Source organism: Scyliorhinus canicula, chromosome 10 (assembly GCF_902713615.1).
Source record: "Scyliorhinus canicula chromosome 10, sScyCan1.1, whole genome shotgun sequence".
Taxonomy (NCBI): Eukaryota; Metazoa; Chordata; class Chondrichthyes; order Carcharhiniformes; family Scyliorhinidae; genus Scyliorhinus; species Scyliorhinus canicula.
The window spans coordinates 153,609,260-153,629,290 of NC_052155.1; the positions used below are offsets into that span (position 1 = coordinate 153,609,260).

Sequence of the window (20,031 nt, forward strand, 5' to 3'; positions counted from 1 at the left end):
ACAATCTTTTAAGCCATGGGTGTTGCATTCTTTTAAACTGGAATGAACCTCTACAGAACGTTACTACATATTTATTTTAATATCTGCCACTGAATCATTTCTGACCTACCCCTGAAGTGAATTTCCCAGTTCACTTTATGTCCAGGCATGGCTCCATAACCTTGAACCTTGTAATTGCCTTTATTTAAGTTTAAAAACACTATTCTTAGACCCACTCTTCCTCAACCAATACGAAATGTAATCATGTTGTTATCACTGATGTCTGGAGGCACCATTATAAGAGGTTATCAATTAATCATGTTTGATGAGACATCAGGTCTAGAGTGGCCTGTTCTCCAGTTGACTCTAGAACTGCTGACTCCAGGAAATTCTCGAATGCATATCAATTCATCTTCCAAGCTACCATTGCCAATCAGAGTTGTCCAACCTATTAAATTAAAAATACCCATGATTGTTGCTGTGCCTTTTGTTACAAGCCCCCATTATTTCTTCCTGTATATCATGTCCTAAAATGTAGTTACTGTTGGGCGCCAAAACCACCCCTACAAGTCAATTCTTACCGTAGCTATTCCACATCTTCTATTTCTTATAAATTACCTTTACCCGTCACTGATGACCTCAGGTAACAAAGGATTCAGGTAAAGACTGAACTAGGAAAATAGGACGATTGTGACAGGATTAGCATGGAGATCATGCAATGAACCGCTTAAACATGTTGGGACAGCAAAGAACAAGGAGATGGGGAATTAAACAGATGGCATAGCTATGTGAGCCAGGTGAGTGGCAAGTCCTACAGTGGGCTGTAACAGGGAAAAATCATAAGCAAACAAAGAAATCAATACTAGTTTGACATTGTCTTGTAACACCCCACTAGCTAACCATGAATGAATAGCTGGGACCGGAAACATCCAAGTTGAAATTCCTCCATGACAGTTTTAGAATTCAGTTAAAAAGTTGAAATAAAAAGCTGATATCATTAAGTGACCATGAAGCTGTTGGGCTGTTACAAAAGCCCAATTAGTTTGCTAAATATCCTATACGAAAATAAATCTCGTCAACCGGTTTTCTCTGTTCCCAAATCAATGTGGTGGATTCTTAACTGCATTCTTAAGTGACATAGCAAGACACTGATTTACATCAAACCACTACCAAGAATAACAAAAACAGTATTAAAAACACCTTCATCCAATGTGGCTCCTGTTGTCTTTTGTAACAGTTTGAAGTGTTCAAGCTGGCTCGCCAACACTTTCTCAGGCAATGTGCAATAAATCCAGCCTTGCCCGCAACACCCCTATCCCAAGAATGATACGATAGTAGATTGAAATAGGAGACTGAATAATATTTAGGTACTCAAAATCTACATTTTGTAAATCACACTGATGCAATTGCTCCACAATATGAAGTTTGCAAATGCACTGCAATGTGTCATGATCTGCATTGCATTTCCCATCTAATAGGCTGACAGGCTTAAAAAAAAAAGAAGTTAATCCCGGAAATTCTATTCCAGATTAAAAGACAACTGGGTTATGTTACCCTGTGTAAAAAAAGTCACATTTTATTCAGGCAGTTGGGCTCTTTTAAAATGTTTCCTGGTTTCTAATGTGATGAATGTAGGAACTTCAAATATGCTGTATTTGGTGCAGTCAGGGTCAACGGTCTAGATTAATATGTGACTGTTGCAGTAATGTATTTCAAAATTCCGGTTTGAAAGACAGCCAAGCCTTGTGGCTACAAGAGGTGCAATTAAAGCATCGTAAAAGATCATGGTCATTCCAATCATGTATATTGTTTACCTGATGTTGGGCTACGGGAATTTTATTTATATAAACAAGATTCCCTGGGGAGTAGATAATTAGAGTCATCGTGCTTCACCCTAGTAAAATTCTATAGTCAATCATAGTAGCCAGGGCCTGAGGCAGTCAGCTGTTGGATTCAGTTTCTACTTGGATGTGAACAGATCAGCAGCTTCTCTCAAAAGGGTTTAAAGATTTGACTGTGAACAGAACAGCAGTTTCTCAAAAGGCTGGCAGGTTTAGCAGTAGTCTGATAGACAGACATGCAGGCTGTTCCCTGGCCAGATTTCTCTTTATCTCCAATCAGTCTTTTAAAAGGAACTCTTTATTTAAAATTAAATTGAGTACCCAATTCATTTTTTTTTTTCCAATTGAGCGGCAATTTAGCATGGCCAATTCACCTACTCTGCACATCTTTTGGGTTGTGGGGGCGAAACCCACGCAAACACAGGGAGAATGTGAAAACTCCACACGAACAGTGACCCTGAGCCGGGATCGAACCTGGGACCTCAGCGCCGTGAGGCAACAGGGCTAATCCACTGTGCCACCGTGCTGCCCTAAAACCAAGGGCTGGTTTAGCTCACTCGGCTAAATCGCTGGCTTTTAAAGCAGACCAAGCAGGCCAGCAGCATGGGTCGATTCCCGTACCAGCCTCCCCGGACAGGTGCCGGAATGTGGTGACTAGGGGCTTTTCACAGTAACTTCATTGAAGCCTACTCGTGACAATAAGCAATTTTCTTTCTTTCCTTTCTAAAAGGAACTTTAAGTGTACAGCAGGTAACCATGTTTTCTCGAACGGTATTTAAATGTGGATTTTGACCAAAGATGGATTTTGCTTGAGTGGAGATTAAAAGATAGCAGTTAGGAGGTAAAGGTTTCATTTCAATGTGTAGCTGGTAATTGTAAGCTATTTTCTTTCATGATGTTAAGATTAGTCAATGAAATACAGCCTCAGACATTTATTGCAGAACGCAAGTCCTCAGATTGAGAAATCTGCAAAATTCCTACCGCCTGTTATGATAGAAAACATATTTGACAAAAATTCTTACCTCATCATACATGAATTGTAGCGTTAAGGCAGATTTCCCGACACCACCACTTCCTACCATAATTACTTTGTGGAGAGCCAAGGAATTCTGGCCTTTGGTCTTGTTTGCTGCCATTTTGTGATTAAAGGTTTTACCACCAAAACCAAAAAAAGGTTGATAGCAATTTTCCACCTAAAACAGGAATCAAGAATAAAACAGGAATCAAGAATAAACTTAGAACACAGTGGGCATATGTACAGCATTAAAATGTTCTTCACTCAAATGTAATTATGATTGAAATTGAAAAAAATCTATGGAATCATTTAACAATTGGAAACTGGGGTGGAGGAACAAACTGCATCTTTGATGAGTGCCTTGATGGCAACTTCCACCTATTTTTCAACTCAAGCCAGCTCAGGAAAAAGAACGTCAGGACTAAGCACTAATATTCAAATCCATCCCCAAGAACATGGAAGCCATTTCTTACAACAGGAAAGGTTTGTACTTGCATTTCAATATCTTGGGTGAGTCTACAGGGTCATGTATAAACAAACAGTTTGAAAAACACCCATCCATGCCTTTGTGGCGAATGAAATCGCAGCTCAAAATTCAGGTAACATCATGAAAATCTGTAACAGTCATTTCACATGCCTACCTTATTAATTATTGTGCTCAATGATATGCATTTCTTCTTAATCTTCCACGAGTTCCTTTAGGCCTTGCTGGGCCATACTCACTTATTTGTCACAACCACGGAAAGTGAGTTTCCTTAAAGGGGTCCTCGAATTAAGAATGTGTGTAAGTAGAGCAGTGCGAGCGGAAACTCCTTTTAATTTACAAGTGGTTCAATTTGAAAATATCCCAGCAGAAAAGCTTTTGTTGCGAACAAGGTTAGTTTGTATTTAAAAAAATGACTGCTAAGAGTTATTTAGGTAAAAGTGATAAAGATGTAAAATCTTTTCCAAAGTGTGGGAGGCTGCAACTTTGGTTGAGCAGCTGTAATGACTATTGCAGTTCACTACGGAGGTTGGCCGGCCGTTTCAGATGGACTCAAAAGTTTTTGGGAGAAAGCGGTTTTCCATTCTTCACTAATTCTATCGTTAAAGCATTTGCGATTGCTGGGACTCTTTCAGCAGAATATCAGCCGATTGAACTTCCTCTTTCCTCCCCTGGCAGAGAACTCTTTCTGAAGTTGTTTCCCCAGAGCTCTTCCTGGGTCTACAGTGACTTTATTGGTTATTTGCAGCACGGAGCACACAAAATACAGGCAAATCCCATTTTTATGTAGTAAAAATATACCAAAAAGGCTGGCTTTACAGAATGAAAGTGATTGGGTTGTAAACTGACATTTGGCACTGGCTCTTTCCCTCAACCATGTGAATTCGCACTTCCCTGCACAACAGGTTGTGGAGGAAAGCAGAGAGCAGACTTCCTAAGGAACAACTTCACTTTTAACAGGAGCGATCCCAGAAATGGTTTACTCCCAAGATCTCGAGGTGAGTGATTAAAGACAAAGAGGGGGACAAATTGAATTATAATCTACCGGAGGAAACATTAGGCTGGTAAATTTAAACAGATCTCCATCTCCCCTCTAAACAATTAAAAAAAAGTATACGTAACTGAAAAGGGAGGAGGTTGGATCAGAGAATAAAACTAAGACTCAATGTCACTGGCTATAGTAGCCGTGTCCTCAACAGCTGCTGCTTCCCGGCCCCAGGAATGGCCATTTCAGACAGTGGTACTGCTGAGAGCCATAACTGGCACCTACCAACTTTTTCTTCTCACCATGGTCCACCTGGATCTGCCACCCATCACATCAGTTCAGTTACATGTGCTGTATTGTTTCGGGGGGCGATGGAGATCCATTAATTTCTCAGACTCATGTTGTCCCAGCTAGATTATAGTTTGCCAATTTGTCCCTGTCCATGTACTAGAGGCCATGTACCAGAGAGAAGCTGGCAACTGCTGAACCATCCAGGGTGATTAGTACTGGTATTAAGCAAAATCCTTTTTTAACAGAGTAAACTCAGCCCCGGTCCATTCCATAAAAATAAGATAAGTCTGTAGCTGTTCCCATTCATAGCATTCAAAAATGGTCACAGTTCAAAACTGTTGAATCATGCTTCCATGTTAGTCATTGGGTCAGTCCCATCCATTGTCTTTTTAGCCATTTTAAGTGTCTCAAAGTCACTAACTTGCAGCATCGTAGCACAAGTGGTTAGCACTGTTGCTTCACAGCGCCAGGGTCCCAGCTTGGGTCACTGTCTGTGCGGAGTCTGCACATTCTCCCTGTGTCTGCATGGATTTCTTCCGGGTGCTCCGGTTTCCTCCCACAAGTCCCAAAATATGTGCTGTTATGTAATTTGGACATTCTAAATTCTCCCTCTGTGTACCCGAACAGGCGCCGGAATGTGGTGACTAGGGGCTTTTCACAGTAACTTAATTGCAGTGTTAATGTAGGCCTACTTGTGACAATAAAGATTATTATTATTAAAACTTGAGTAGGCCCCATTCTCCCAGGTTGAGATAGGAAAGAGCTGTTTGCACCTTCAGGAAAGCCACAATGAGTTTCTGTTTACCCTTGTGGAAGTGAGGATTTAATTTCAAATTTCTTCATTAATCTGAACATGAACCATTTGGAGCTAAAGTTTGACCACACAGGGCCAGGCAACTGGCAGTCATCTTTAGGCTCCCTTGTGTCTATTCAAAAGAAGATTTTTAAAAAAAAAACCTAAAATATCACAACTACACATTTGCAATAATAAACGTTACAAAAAAAGTGTCCAAGTAAAAATATTAAGAAAACGAGGACTAAATCTAGCCAGCGAAATTATCCCACATACAGCCCTCCTACCTCGATACCCGAGGCAGCATTACAATCGGGTTCTGCGACTGAGATGAAACTGTTGCATAATAGATTGAGAAATCCTATATATAGGTGATGAAACAATGTGGGCTGAAATTCACCTCAAAACAAAACTCTTATGCTTGGTATATAGTTGAGAAACTAGAATTTTTAATGGTTATTTAAAGTGCAACAGCTTCCAAAACAAATTGTGCAGATGTGCAATTAAGCAGGGCTCAAACTGGAGATGACATCTGCTCGAATCAAAAATTTAATGAGGACTCTTAAAAGCAGCAGTTCAACACATAGTAGCTACTAACTGCATTAGTACAAGATCTCTGCTACCCAATATTCTATTAATTCCTTGAAGAAATCGCTACATTGGTAGTTTTGACAGACAAAATAAATGAAAACCAGATTAATACAACTATATTTATTCAATATTGAAACCAAAAACATTCAACCCACTTGTCTGGACTGAATTTAAGTGTTCACAAGGTCACAGAGTATAGAGGTTTGCTGATGATCACACAATGTTCAGCATCGTTTGCGACTCCTCAGATATTGAAGCAGTCCATGTGGAAATGCAGCAAGACCTGGACAACTCAGCCGCAGGTTGATAATTGGCAAGTACATCCCCACCACAAGTCCCGAACAATGACAATCTCTAACCTTCTCCCTCTCTCCCCCCCCATGATGACTTTAATTTATTTCACTGTTCCTTCACTGTTGTTGGGTGAAATCCTCGTACTTGTGTACCTACACCATGTAGATTGTAGTAATTCAAGACAGTGACTCACGAACTTCGTGGGTAATAATAATGCTAGCTTACCAAGCGAAGCCCATGTCCCATGAAAGAATAAAATAAACTGTACAACTATAGTTTTTCCATCAAGAGGTTCTCATTACTAATCCAATTTTCTGCAAATAACTAATAAAGTCGCCGGAGTCCCAGATGGCCATAGGCCGCTTTCCCCTTTGAGGAGAGCTGACTGGTGCCAATTTAGCCTGAGGGCCACCAACCTCAAGGAGAGGTTGAGAAGGCGAGGCCTTCATGAATAACCTCAGCCGGTATTTATAGAAGATAGGAACAGGAAGAGGCCTTTTGGCCCTTCAAGCCTGCTCCGCCATGATCATGGCTGATCATCCAACTCAATAGCTTAATCCTGCTTTCTCCCCATAACCTTTTAATTCTATTCGCCCCAATTGCTATATATGTTTTAGCATCCTGGCCTCACTCTGCATCACCGAACCAGCTGTTCAGCCAACTGAGCTAAACTGACAAATTTTATCAGATACAGTACATTTTCTCCGATTTGTCTGTTGACAGGTCTCCCGTTTTATATCAACGATTCTACACAGCATTTCCTCCCTTATGATCAATTAAATAAAACCTCAAGCTTTGAAAGTGGAAAGTAAATTATTGTTTCAGCATCTTAATCGAATATTAGTCATCAAGGAATTGGAAAATCTGATTAGAGTCTAAGATAGTTAACCAAACGACTGGAAGGGAAATGGAGACTTCTTTTTTTAAAGTGTGAACTATTCCATAGCCGATTGCTTGGGAGCATGCGACTCAACTTACTTCCAGCTGAATTAAGTACTATTTCTGAGCTCAAGGTTTTCAAAAGGGAATGTAAAGGACCCACTGAAACTGAACACACATTGATGATTTGGGTAAAACGGGGGGCAGGGGGATGAAGTTCAGTTGAACATTGTGTCCTGAAAAGATCAAATTACTTGGCTAACTACATTTGAATAGACTGATCGGGTGTGGTAAGAGGGCTTTTGTGATAAATGAAGGTTATGATGGCATTGTCCACTCTGGTTATTGTGGCTAGTAATGGGTTAATTAAGTTTCATGCAAACTGCAATATTATAGTGACCACATTTCTAAGTCATTGTTATTTGGCTGCAAAGCACATTGGGATGCCCTGTCGTCATAAAGCGAGTAGTATGCAATTTAGTTGCATTAATTTGTGCCGTGCACTTCCTGTACTGTGGATGCAGCATCAGTGCCTGGATGTCACTGGAAGCAGAAAATACTGTTCTGGTCCAATATTTACACTGTTCCACGAGCAATAAAGGTCAACACTTCATTTTCTGTACTTGTTCATGACATTTTAATGCTCAGCGTACCTGAAACTCCTCCACCCCATCTCTTTGGATCTTCACCGATTCTAGCTTTTTACCATTTTAGATCCAAAACATTCATCTAGGCTGAAATCCATTTACTACAGTTTTGCTCTTTCACTTAATGTATTATACCTTCTTGGAATTTTATGCTTCCATCTTTGCATCACTAACAAATTTGGATGTACGTTATAAAAATCCCATCATCCAAGTCTAATAAATAGCAAAATGTTTGAGGCCCCAACAGGGACACCACTTGTCACATCATGTCAATACCTGTCCATGACCCTCAAGATTCCTTTCTCAGCCAATTTTTTAGCCAGGTCAATAATTTGCCTTACTTCCTTCAGCTAGCAGTTTCAATGGAGAGACCATCAAATGTTTTTGGAAGTCTGACAAAATAACATTCATAGACATTTCTTGGTTTAGACTTCCTCTGTTCTTTAGTCACCTCTTCAAAACATTAAATGAGGTTCATCAGGTAGAATCTACTATTTAAAAATATATGCTGACTCTCGAGTCAACTGAAAAGTCTCACAAAAAGGATGCTATATAAATGCAAGTGCATATCAGGCAAGATGGGCAAATGGCTTCTTTCTGTTCATAGAATCCCTACAGTGCAGAAGGAGGCCATTTGGCCCATTTGAGTCTGTACCTACCCTTTTGAATGAGCAATCCATTTACACTCCCCATAATCCCATAGCCTAACTTGTACATCAAGGGGCAATTTAGCATGCCAATCCACCTAACCGGCACATCACACGAACCTGCCTCCCATCCATTGACTCCATCTACACCTCCCGCTGCCTGGGGAAAGCAGGCAGCATAATCAAAGACCCCTCCCACCCGGCTTACTCGCTCTTCCAACTTCTTCCATCGGGCAGGAGGTACAGAAGTCTGAGAACACGCACGAACAGACTCAAAAACAGCTTCTTCCCCACTGTTACCAGACTCCTAAATGACCCTCTTATGGACTGACCTCATTAACACTACACCTTGTATGCTTCATCCAATGCCGGTGCTTATGTAGTTACATTGTATACCTGGTATTGCCCTATTATGTATTTTCTTTTATTCCCTTTTCTTCCCATGTACTTAATGATCTGTTGAGCTGCTCACAGAAAAATACTTTTCACTGTACCTCGGTGCAAGTGACAATAAACAAATCCAATCCAATCTTTGGACTGTGGGAGGAAACCGGATGACCTGGAGGAAATCCACACAGACATGGAATGTACAAACTTCACACCGACAGTGATCCAAGACTGGAATTGAACCCGAGTCCTCGACGCTGTGAGGCATCAATGCCAACCACTGTGCCACCCCATAATGAAACTCCATTCGGCCCATCGAGTTTGCACGGACCCTCTGACAGAGCACCTAACCTAGGCCAACTCTCCCACCCTATCTCTGTAACTCTGACCTAACCCTTGGACAATAGGTGGCAATTTATCATGGCTACTCCACCTAATCTTTGGATTATGGGAGAAAACCAGAGCACTTGGAGGAAACCCACGCAGACACTGGGAGAATGTGCAAACTCTACTGTTCTGTACCATGCCATGATTCTATACAATTTGAAGATGATACCAAACTGAGAAATACAGCCAACAGTAAATAAAAAGACAATATTAGAAACTTGCAGACTGGTCAGTCATGATGATTTTAGCTCTGAAGAGTCATACGGACGTGAAACATTAAATCAGTTTCTCTCCACAGATGCTGCCAGGTCTACAGAGTATTTCCAACAGTTTGTTTATATTTCGGATTTCCAGCATCCACAGTATCTTGCTCGTTTTAAAGAATTGAGGATACAAGTGAACAAATCATTGAAAGCAGTATCACAAGATCAGTAAAGGAATTAAGAATGTTAATAAAGCACCGAGATCTATTGCTCGGTATCAAATTCAGTAGTGGTGAGTTATGTCAAACCGGTTTAAAACCATGGTCAGGCCATACTTCATATGTACTGTACGAGCTTTGGGTGTCCCTGCTACACAAAAGGGAAATAGCAACACTGGTAAAATGTGAAAATACGATTTACAAGATTGATACCAGAATGGACAAATTACAGCTTTTGGGAAAGAATGAACAAGGTGAAGCTTTTATTTTGTAGCACAAAGGGCTTGAAGACCTCCATCAGATCACTTCTAAAACTATGGGTTGGATAGGGTAGAAAATGTTTCCACTTGTTTAACAATCTGAAACTTGGGCCCTTAAATGCAAGACAGTTACAAACAAATCCAATTGGGAAAAAAGGAGAAATTTCTTTTTGCAGTGGTTAGAATGTGGAATTTGTTACCACAACCATTGATTGAGGCAAATAACTTGAAAGGATTAGACGGGATAGAAATTTATGCTGAAAGGCTGTGTTGAAGTAGATAGAATGGGAGTATACTCACTAGAACAAACTAGTTATGCTGAATGGCTTGTTATATATCTATGCAATTTCTTCACTTAAGTCATTTCCCAGTTTAACATTACATAATTTAACTTAAGAGCCTTTTATTTAACAAGACATCCCAAGGTGCTTTACAGGAGAATTTTAAAACAAAGTAGGACACCAAGCCACATTAAGCGATCAGGCAGATGACCAAACGTTTGGTCAAAAAGAGGTATATTTTGCATGCCTTAAAAAGGAGGAAAGCAAGATAAAGCAGTAGAGATTCGGGGAGGGAACTGCTTGGGCCCAGGCAGCTGAAGGTACAGCCACCAATGGAGCAATTAAAATTGGGGATGTTGGAGAATTCAAAATCAAAGAGAATCTAACCATGACATTACTGAATGAATCACACACTAACATCCTGGGGTTACCATTGACCAGAAACTGAACTAGACCAGCCATATACCTTACCTACAAGAGGTCAGAGATTGGGAATTCTGCAGAGGAATTCATCTCCCGATTCCCCAAAGCCTGTCCACCATTTACAAGGCACAAATCAGTAGTGTGATGGAATACTTCCCACTTGCCTGGATGAGCACAGCTCCAAAATTCAAGGAACTAAACACCATCCAGAAGCAGCTTGCTCGATTGCCACCCCACTCACCAAATTTAACATCCACTCTCTCCACCACCGATTGGTGACAGCCATCTAAGTGCACGGCAGCAGCTTACCAAGTAAGGCAAACTACTGCAGATGCTGGAACCTGAAACGAAAGAGAAAATGCTGGAAAATCTCAGCAGGTTTGGCATCAGGGAGAGAAAAGAGCTAACGTTTTGAGTCCGATGACTCTTTGTCAAAGCTAACAGACACAAAGTGGTAAATATTTATACTGTGGAGAGAGAATGAAAGATGAGTCATAGCCACAGAAACTAAGGGAAACCGGGTGCTAATAGCCACGGAAACCAAGGGGAAAGAGTGCTAATGGCAGTCCCCAGAGAGAACAAATGTGTGGTGAATGTATTCACCAAGAGATGTGGTGCCTGTGTAATCCTTTACCTTTTAAGGATTGATCTGGAACCCCGGTGGGCTCCGCCTCTGGCTCCGCCCCCCCCCCCCCCCCCCCCCCCCAGGACGGTATATAGTCCTGCGCAGAGTGGGTGGTGCTCATTTTGTACAGAAGTCACTGGCAGGCTAGTTCTTTGTGTAATAAAGCCATTGTTCACTGTTTCATATGGTCTCGCTGTGAATTGATTGTATATCAATATATTATACAAACAACGTCACTATGGACGCTGCTCTCAAGCCAGAAAAACTCTACTAAGAAGCCCTTGCCCCAGAAACCAAGGGGATCTTCTCTCACTGGCTCCGCTGCTTCGAAGCCTACCTCGGCTCATCCGAAGCTCGCAAGCTGCACCTCCTCCACGCCCAGGTGAGCCATCGAATTTCAGTTTTGATCGAAAAGGTGGCCACGTACAAGGCAACGGTCGTGATTCTGAAGAAGCGCTTCATCAAGCCTGTTAACGAGGTGTTCGCACGGCATCTGCTCACTACCCGCCGGCACCCAGATCCAACACCCACGGCAGCGTTGCTCAGTCCGCTCCGTGACATGCAGCGACTGCGGCAAAGGGTCACTTTGCCAAAGTCTGTCTGGTGAGATCGAACGCCCAGAAGACGAAAGCTCCTCAGGCCTGACCCATGGACTCACAGGCCCGCAGACCCTGTAATGCGGCTGCTTGCCTGCCGGAAACGGCCCCTTCAGACGCGTCATCAGCCATGTGCGACTCGTGGGGGGCTGCCATTTTATGACCCAGATTCCTCCGACTACACCGATTACCCGCAGCTCGGCTCCATCACCCTCGACAAGTTGTGGCTGAAGCACCAGAGTTGTTCCATGATGGTCGTCTGGATCAACGGGAACGAGACCCCCCCTGTCTCTTCGACTCAGAGCACGGAGAGCTTCGTACACCCCGAAACGGTAAGGCACTGCTCCCTGCACATCTCAAACAATCTCCCTCGGAATAGGAATCAATCCTATACAGTCCGGAACCGGGGGTACACTGTCACGAACCTCACGATACAGGGCACTGAGTATGTCCTTTTTAAAGCTGTATGTCCTCCGTCACCTCTGCGCCCCTCTACTGCTTGGACTAGACTTCCAATACAGTCATCAAATCCTGACCCTGAAGTTCGGCGGACCCTTGCCCCCCCCTCACGGTATGTAGCCTCACGACCCTCAAGGTCGCGGCCACCTCCCCCTTGCTCTTCGCGAACCTCACCGACAGTAAGTCCATCTCCACCAGGAGCAGGCGGTACAGTGCACAAGATATGACTTACATCAAGTCAGAGGTCCAGCAACTCTCTCTCGAGAGAGGGGGGGTCATCGAGGCCAGCAACAGGCCCTGGAGAGCTCAAGTGGTGGCCGTCAGGACTGGGGAAAAGAACCGGATGGTGGTGGACTACAGCCAGACCATTAACCGGTTCACGCAACTGGATGCGTACCCTCACTCCCGCTTGCGGAGATGGTCAACCAGATCGTAATACCGGGTTCTCCGGTGAATCTGAAGTCTGCCTACCATCAGCTCCTGATCTGCCCAGAAGATCGCCGCTACACTGCTTTTGAAGCAGCTGGCCGACTCTTCCACTTCCTCAGGGTCCCTTTTGGCATCACCAATGGGGTCTCGGTCTTCCAGAGAACGATGGACCGAATGGTGGACCAGTACGGGCTACATACCTGTATTTGGACAATGTCACCATCTGCGGCCATGACCAGCAGGGCCATGACGCCAACCTTCGGAGGTTCCTCCAGGCCGCCCAATCCCTCAACCTCACATATAATAAAGTAGTGTGTTTTCCGCACAACCCGGCTAGCCATACTCAGCTATGTCGTGGAAAACAGAGTCCTGGGGCCCAACCCTATGCAGCCCCTCACGGATCTTCCCCTTCCCCACAGCCTCAAGGCCCTCAAACTGTGTCTGGGGCTTCTCATACTACATCCAGTGGGTCCCCAACTACGCGGACAAAGCCCGCCCACTTATTAAGACCACTACGTTTCCCCTGACGGCTGAGGCCCCCTCAGCCTTCAGCCGCACCAAGGCTGATATCACTAAGGCCCCCATGGTGGATGAGTCCATCCCTTTTCAGGTAGGGTGCGATGAGTCAGACGTTGCCCTGGCAGCTACCCTCAACCAGGCGGGCAGGCCCGTAGCCTTATTCTCTAGAACCCTCAATGCCTCCGAGATTCGACACTCCTCTGTCGAGGAGGCGCAAAGCATTGTGGAAGCTGTGCGACATTGGAGGCACTACCTAGCTGGTAGGAGGTTCACCCTAGTCACCGACCAACGGTCGGTAGCCTTTATGTTTGACAATGCACAGCAGGGCAAGATTAAAAATGATAAGATCTTGAGGTGGAGGATCGAACTCTCCACCTACACTTACGATATTAAGTATTGTCCTGGGGAACTCAACGAGCCCTCAGATGCCCTCTCCCGCAGTACTTGCGCCAGCGTGCAGGAGGACCAACTGCGGGCTCTCCACAATGACCTTTGCCACCCAGGGGTCACCCAGCTTGTCCATTTTATTAAGTCCTGCAACCTGCCCTACTCCATCGAGGAGGTCAGAGCCATGACCAGGGATTGCCAAGTCTGCACAGAGTGCAAACCGCACTTCTATCGGCCAGACAAGGCCCATCTGGTAAAGGCCTCCCGGCCCTTTGAGCGCCTCAGTATCGACTTCAAGGGGCTACTCCCGTCCACCGACTGCAATCTGTACTTCCTGACCGTCATTGACGAGTACTCCAGCTATCCCTTGCCCCGACCTGGGCCACAGCAATAAAGGTCCTGCACAGCATCTTCACACGGTTCGGTTTTCCTGCATACATCCAGTGACCGGGGCACATCATTTATGAGCGATGAGCTGGGTCAGTACCTGCTCAGTAAGGGCATCGCCTCGAGCAGGACTACGAACTATAACCCGCAGGGCAACGGGCAGGTGGAGAGGGAGAACGCGACGGTATGGAAGGCTGTCCTTCTTGCCCCAAGTCTCCCGGAACCCCACTGGCAGGAAGTCCTCCCCGACGTGTTCCACTCCATTATGTCGCTCCTCTGCACAGCCACGAATGAAACCCCTCACAACCACTTGTTTGTCTTCCCCAGGAAGTCCATCTCCGGGGTCTAGCTTCCACCCTGGCTGACAACTCCGGGGCCTGTCCTTCTCCAGAGGCATGCGAGGAGCCACAAGACCGACCCCCGAGTCGAGGGGGTCCAGCTGCTGCATGCCTACGTTGCGCACCCAGACGGACGGCAAGATAGTCTTCCTATGGGATCTGGCGCCGCTGGTTCCCCTGACAACACGCGCGCGCCCCCCCCCCCCCCCCCCCCCCCCCCGGCATCGCCTACCGCCACCAACCGTGTCTCTTTTGCCTCCCCTGGGGCTCCTGTGTCTGCGCCGCCGACCCCCCCCCCCCAAACTGCTGCCATCCACGCAACGGTCTCCGACATGCTGGGTGGAAGCTCCGAATAACAACACGCTCTCGGAGTCAGCATCATCTATGATGTCCGTGCCCGCCGCACCGCCAGAGCTGAGGAGGTCTAAAAGGACAATCCGGCCTCCAGACAAACCGGACATTTGACCCACGTCACCCCCACTGGACTTTGTTTTTTTTTTTAAAACGGGGGAGAATGTGGTGCATGTATTCACCAGGAGATGTGGTGCCTGTGTAACCTTTTACCTTTAAGGATTGAGCTGGAACCCCAGTGGGCTCCCCCTCTGGTCCCCCCAAGACGGTATATAGTCCTGCACCCAGTGGGTGGTGCTCATTTTGTACAGAAGTCACTGACAGGCTAGTTCTTTGTGTAATAAAGCCTTCGTTCACTTGTTCATATGGTCGCGCTGTGAATGGATGGTATATCAACGTGAAAGGTCAAACAGCAGGGAAACTATCGGAGGATGAACTGTAGATGTGGGGAGAGGGGAAGGGGGAAGCAAAGAGGAGAAAGATGAAGGAAAGGTGGATAAGATTTTGGGGGGGGGGGGGAGAATTAAATATATATTAAGAAAGAAAGAAATGGTAAAAGACAGTTAAAATGAAATGGGATGATAACAAATGGGTCGAGGTGGGGTAGAGCTGGTGATCTGAAGCTGTTGAATTCGATGTTCAGGCCGGAAGGCGTGCCTAACTGGAAGATGAGATGTTGTTCCTCCAGTTTGCGTTGAGCTTCACTAGACCATTGCAGCAGGCCAACAACAGACATGTGGGCATGGGAGCAGGGTCTTTTGTTAAAATGGCAAGCAACAGGAAGGTCAGGGTCCTGAGCTGCCAGACCTGCTGAGATTTTCCAGCATTTTCTCTTTCGTAGCAACTTACCAAGGTTCCTTTGACAGCACCTGCAAACTGTGACCTCTACCAACTAGAAGGACAAGGGCAGCAACTGCATTGGAACATCAGCTGCAAGTTCCCTTTGACGTCACTCACCAGCCTGACTTGGAACTATATCTCTATTCCTTCACTGTTGCTGGTCAAAAATCTGGAAAACTCTCCCATGCACCACATGAACTACAATGGTTCAAGGGTAACTATAGATGTTCAATAGGAAGAGGAAGTAACTGTGAAGTACAGGCTCTCAGGGTCAAAGTGGTTTAGTTATCTCCAGGTTCAGATTTTGGTACAGACGACTTTCCCAGAGGAACCACTGACATCTCTAATGAAAAGGATCCTTCTACTTGCGGGGTCAGAGGTGGGCAACATGTCTGGAATCTATGGGCGGATCCTATCAGAAGTAGTATGGTCAGTGCATGGAGTGAAAGTGAAGTGAGGGGGGAAGCTGTGGCCTGTACCTGTAGTGGATGACAAGGTGTGAAGTGAGGCCCTTCATCGGGTAAATGTCACATCCTTGTGTGCAAGGCTGGGGATGTAGAGAGTTTTCATACCCAAAGAAGGTCAAGTACACAGAGGTTTTTTCTGGAGGTGGCGGTTATTAAAAATTATGCATTCTGAAGCAAACAAAATTAAATTACAACTCCAGATGTTTCCTCAAGTCTTACTTAACATTAAAAGATGGATCCATCCCCAAAGCTCAGAGCTCAACAACCGAAAACAGCAAGCTGAAAAATGATCTTACGAATGAAGGAGCTTGCTGGTTGACCAGGCAATCTGCAAAACACTCAGGAGAGCAGGGCAGATCCATGCTTTCCTTTTTCAGGCCTAAAAACCCAAATGCAAATCACTGCAACAAGATCAAACATTTTCACACTGCCATCATATGTAGTCATTCATGGGTGTTCCAAAGGCATAATTGCTCCATAAAAATCACAAATTGTGTAACAATAAATTAAAAATCAGAGCTATAGGTTAGGATAGATTATAGCCAAAGATTTAAAGCATATCTCCACGCAGTATGACTAACCATCTTACTTTTCAGAGATTTCATTAACGCAGATACCATTTCTTGGTGTCCAGCAGCAAGAGTGAAAAAAAGGAATCTTCAGGATGCCAGTGTCAGGTACTTTATATTAAATTTGGAATATATTTGAAGCTGCAATGGTTCAGTGATTTTAGAAATTACAGACAAAATAGTATGCAGAACAGGATTCAAAATAAATGGGACAGAGGGGGAATTCACCCCCATAATGCTATTAGTAGCCTGTGAAAGAAGGCTCATTAGTTCCCGCAGTCTGGACGTGAAGAATTGAAGCCATTGCAGTAGGGAGTGGGAAACTGTTCAAATTAAGCAGCAAGTGAGTAGGTGAGGCAGAATCTGAGGAGCTGCTCATCCACTCTCAGATTCTGTCCATTTCAGCTCCAAAGACAGGTTCCCTCCCTCCCACGCTTGCTGCTTTTCCAGAGACAGTAGCTGTGATTGGAGGAGCAGCAATGGCAGCAAGGAGGTAACTTACCGTTGGAAGAATTATGTTGGACAACAACCCGTTCAACATTTTCCAGGACTGGGATGACCAGTTCAAGGCAAGCTTTCAACATCATCTGGGACTGGAGCAAGCTTGAAGAAGAAAGGTGACGAGAATCTGCACGTCCTCCCTGTGTGCGCGTGGGTTTCCTCCGGGTGCTCCAGTTTCCTCCCACAGTCCAAAGATGTGCGGGTTAGGTGGATTGGCTATGCTAAATTGCCCTTAGTGTCCTAAAACATACAAGGTTTAAAGGGGGGGGGGGGGGCATTGTTGGGTTACTGGCATAGAGTGGATACGTTGACTTGAGTAGGGCGATCATTGCTCGGCACAATATCGAGGGCCGAAGGGCCTGTTCTGTGCTGTACTGTACTGTTCTATGTAAACCCAGAAAATAGCCAGGAGCAGGTCCAAAGGACACAGCTGTACTGAGAACAGGAGCAGCAGGCAATGGAGAGAAGCATTATGTTTTAATTGTGTGTGGCCATGGGTGGGGGCTGGGACTCCGGAGACAATAAAGAAATAAGAAAACCATGCATATTATTTCATCTTTTATTAATTTACTTAAAATTTTATATCTGGACAGTTTGTTTCAATGGTGAATCCAATCCTAGCTTATTGGTGTAAATTGCATGAGCTAGATGTTGACAAATAAAGGCATTAATTTGAAAGATAGATCTTAATCCAGCATGGTTAGCATAACATTTTGATCAGATTAACCCTTGGTTTGAGATTGGATGAGCTATATATCATAGCAGAAGTGCCAAATGGAAAGATTCAATCTTGCCTATCGAAAGGAAATTCTGAAAATAAATACAAACGTAGGCGGTAATTAATGTTCCTACATGACATTATCTAATAAAAAAAAGAAATTAAAATCGCAAAAAGGATGCTCAAGATTATTTTAATCTCTGATGCCGAATGAACTTTGTCTAGTCATGTGCAGCCTAATCTCCCTTTAATAAAGAACTGAAGCTCATCTTGCAGAGAAGCAATAATTACAGAAAAGGGTGCCTCAAGGGAAGACCAATTCAATGCAGAAGTCTCCAGCAAAGACCTAAATTAATGTGCATCTATGACAACCTGTCTGTACACACGGGAGAAAATTGTTTCTCGGAGATTTAGAAAACGGTAAAAAGGACCATCTTGTCAAATTGATTTTGCTGTAAAAGAACTTAATAGGAAGGTTTTGGAGAGAACACAATAATTGGTTACATTTTATTCTTGCTGGTACTTTAGGTTTGTATAAAAATGCCAAGTGAACAAATCCATGTCAACACTCAAAATGCTCATTGAAATGAAGCAATTATGCCGAAATATTTAATTACCTTCATCTAAGCATCTGAAATTGCACCTCACATCTAGAAGTTGAAAAATCTTCCTCCCCTCCACACACAGTTGGGTACCAATTATGAATTAACATTGGCAAGCTGGGCCAGGATCATTAAAACAAAGATAGGTGCAATATTTTAAATTTCAAAAAGAACCAAGTTTCTGGTCTTTTGGAACTTGTGTTCTGGCACCCAAGAGCGAGCCTGGAATAGCTGCTGGAGCCATTCCAGCTATTATCCACCACATGGGATTTAGCCTTTTCTCAATTGCAGTACATGTTTTAAGACATCCTCACTGATTCCCAAATCCTTCCAAGGGCAACCCTATCAAAAACAAATATGCAAAGAGCATCTGTAGGACCTTGTTTAAAGTTTTCCCAATAGTTAGCATTTGCAACGAAAGGAAGCTATATTCAAGAATATCTTCGGACATAATAGCTTGTTGCTGCTGAATGGTCTTTAGATGACAAACTTCCAAATACATTGGCGGATTTCAGTATTCAATGATATTTGGTTAAAGATTCTAATGGAAAAACCAACTTCAATCTCTTCATAAAGATGGAAGCAGTGAGTAGAGAAGGTTAATGAAATAAAATGCTACACAAAAACTAATGGCCTCGCCCTTTCTAAATTTAGGACAGTAATATTTTTGATGCAGCCATCCAAGGAGCACTATCAGAACCTGCTCAATTGGGAGTCAACAATATCAGACCAAGCAATTAAGACAATCCCTCAACGGCCCAAAGGTGATCATATTTTGTGATTGCTGTCAACACTTTAAAAAATGCTAGCCAACAGAGTAATAAGGCTCAGACAACATTCCTGCAGATCTATAAAGCTGGTGGTTATGAACTCCTCGCACAAAATCAAGCCTTGGGAGGAGCTACAACCTTCCATCTCCTGAAATGCCATCATTGTTTCACTCTTCAAGAAGAAATGTTTCAATTTGTGGAAGCTAAGAGGCATATCCTTTCTGTCCACTGTTGGGAAGACTTTCAGAAATCATCCTGAACTGCTTCCCACCAGTGAAGGCATTCTTTCGGAGACCCAGTGTGGTTTTCAGCCATCCAGGGGAAAATCAAAGACATCATCTTTGCATTATACCAGGCACATTTCTCGGATCTGGCGAGCACTAAAGAGCTCTACATGACCTTCATTGATCTGTCAAAAGGTCTTTGACTCCACTAACTATGAAGACTTTTGTAAAGTCCAGAGACTTTGTCCAGTGTTATTATCCAGAGGCACCAGCATGACAGCAACTGTTCTTGGTCAGTTGGATGCATGGATTGGAGACCCAGCCCTTTCATATCTGGGCAATCTACTGTGCGATTGCACCAACTCTCTGCACCATCTACCTCAGCCTGGTCATAGAGCTCATTCATGACCTGCTTCCATAAGGGGTCATGATCGAGTTTTGATTCAACAAGAAGCTTTTCAACCTCAAATGGGCTTAGAGATGGTCGAAGGAACCGTCGACCACAATCACAACTTATGCCGGGCAGCACGGTGGCGCAGTGGGTTAGCCCTGTTGCTTCACGGCGCCGAGGTCCCAGGTTCGATCCCGGCTCTGGGTCACTGTGGAGTTTGCACATTCTCCCCATGTTTGTGTGGGTTTCGCCC

At 44.2% G+C, this 20,031-nt stretch overlaps 1 protein-coding gene across 2 annotated transcripts in view; it reads right to left on the minus strand.

Annotated features, from left to right (window-relative positions):
• LOC119972722 (ras-related protein Ral-A) overlaps positions 1 to 20,031 on the minus strand; it is a 92,810-nt gene that overhangs the window by 43,148 nt on the left and 29,631 nt on the right. Inside the window, exons 1-2 of one of the 2 annotated variants that reach the window (XM_038809934.1) lie at positions 17,075 to 17,199; positions 2,843 to 3,013 (exon numbers count right to left, since the gene is read on the minus strand). In XM_038809934.1, the coding sequence (XP_038665862.1) occupies positions 2,843 to 3,013; positions 17,075 to 17,113 (210 nt within the window). In that variant the 5' untranslated portion in view covers positions 17,114 to 17,199. Of the gene's footprint in view, positions 1 to 2,842; positions 3,014 to 17,074; positions 17,200 to 20,031 lie in introns of those variants that run through there. The other variant, XM_038809935.1, reaches the window with a different exon arrangement.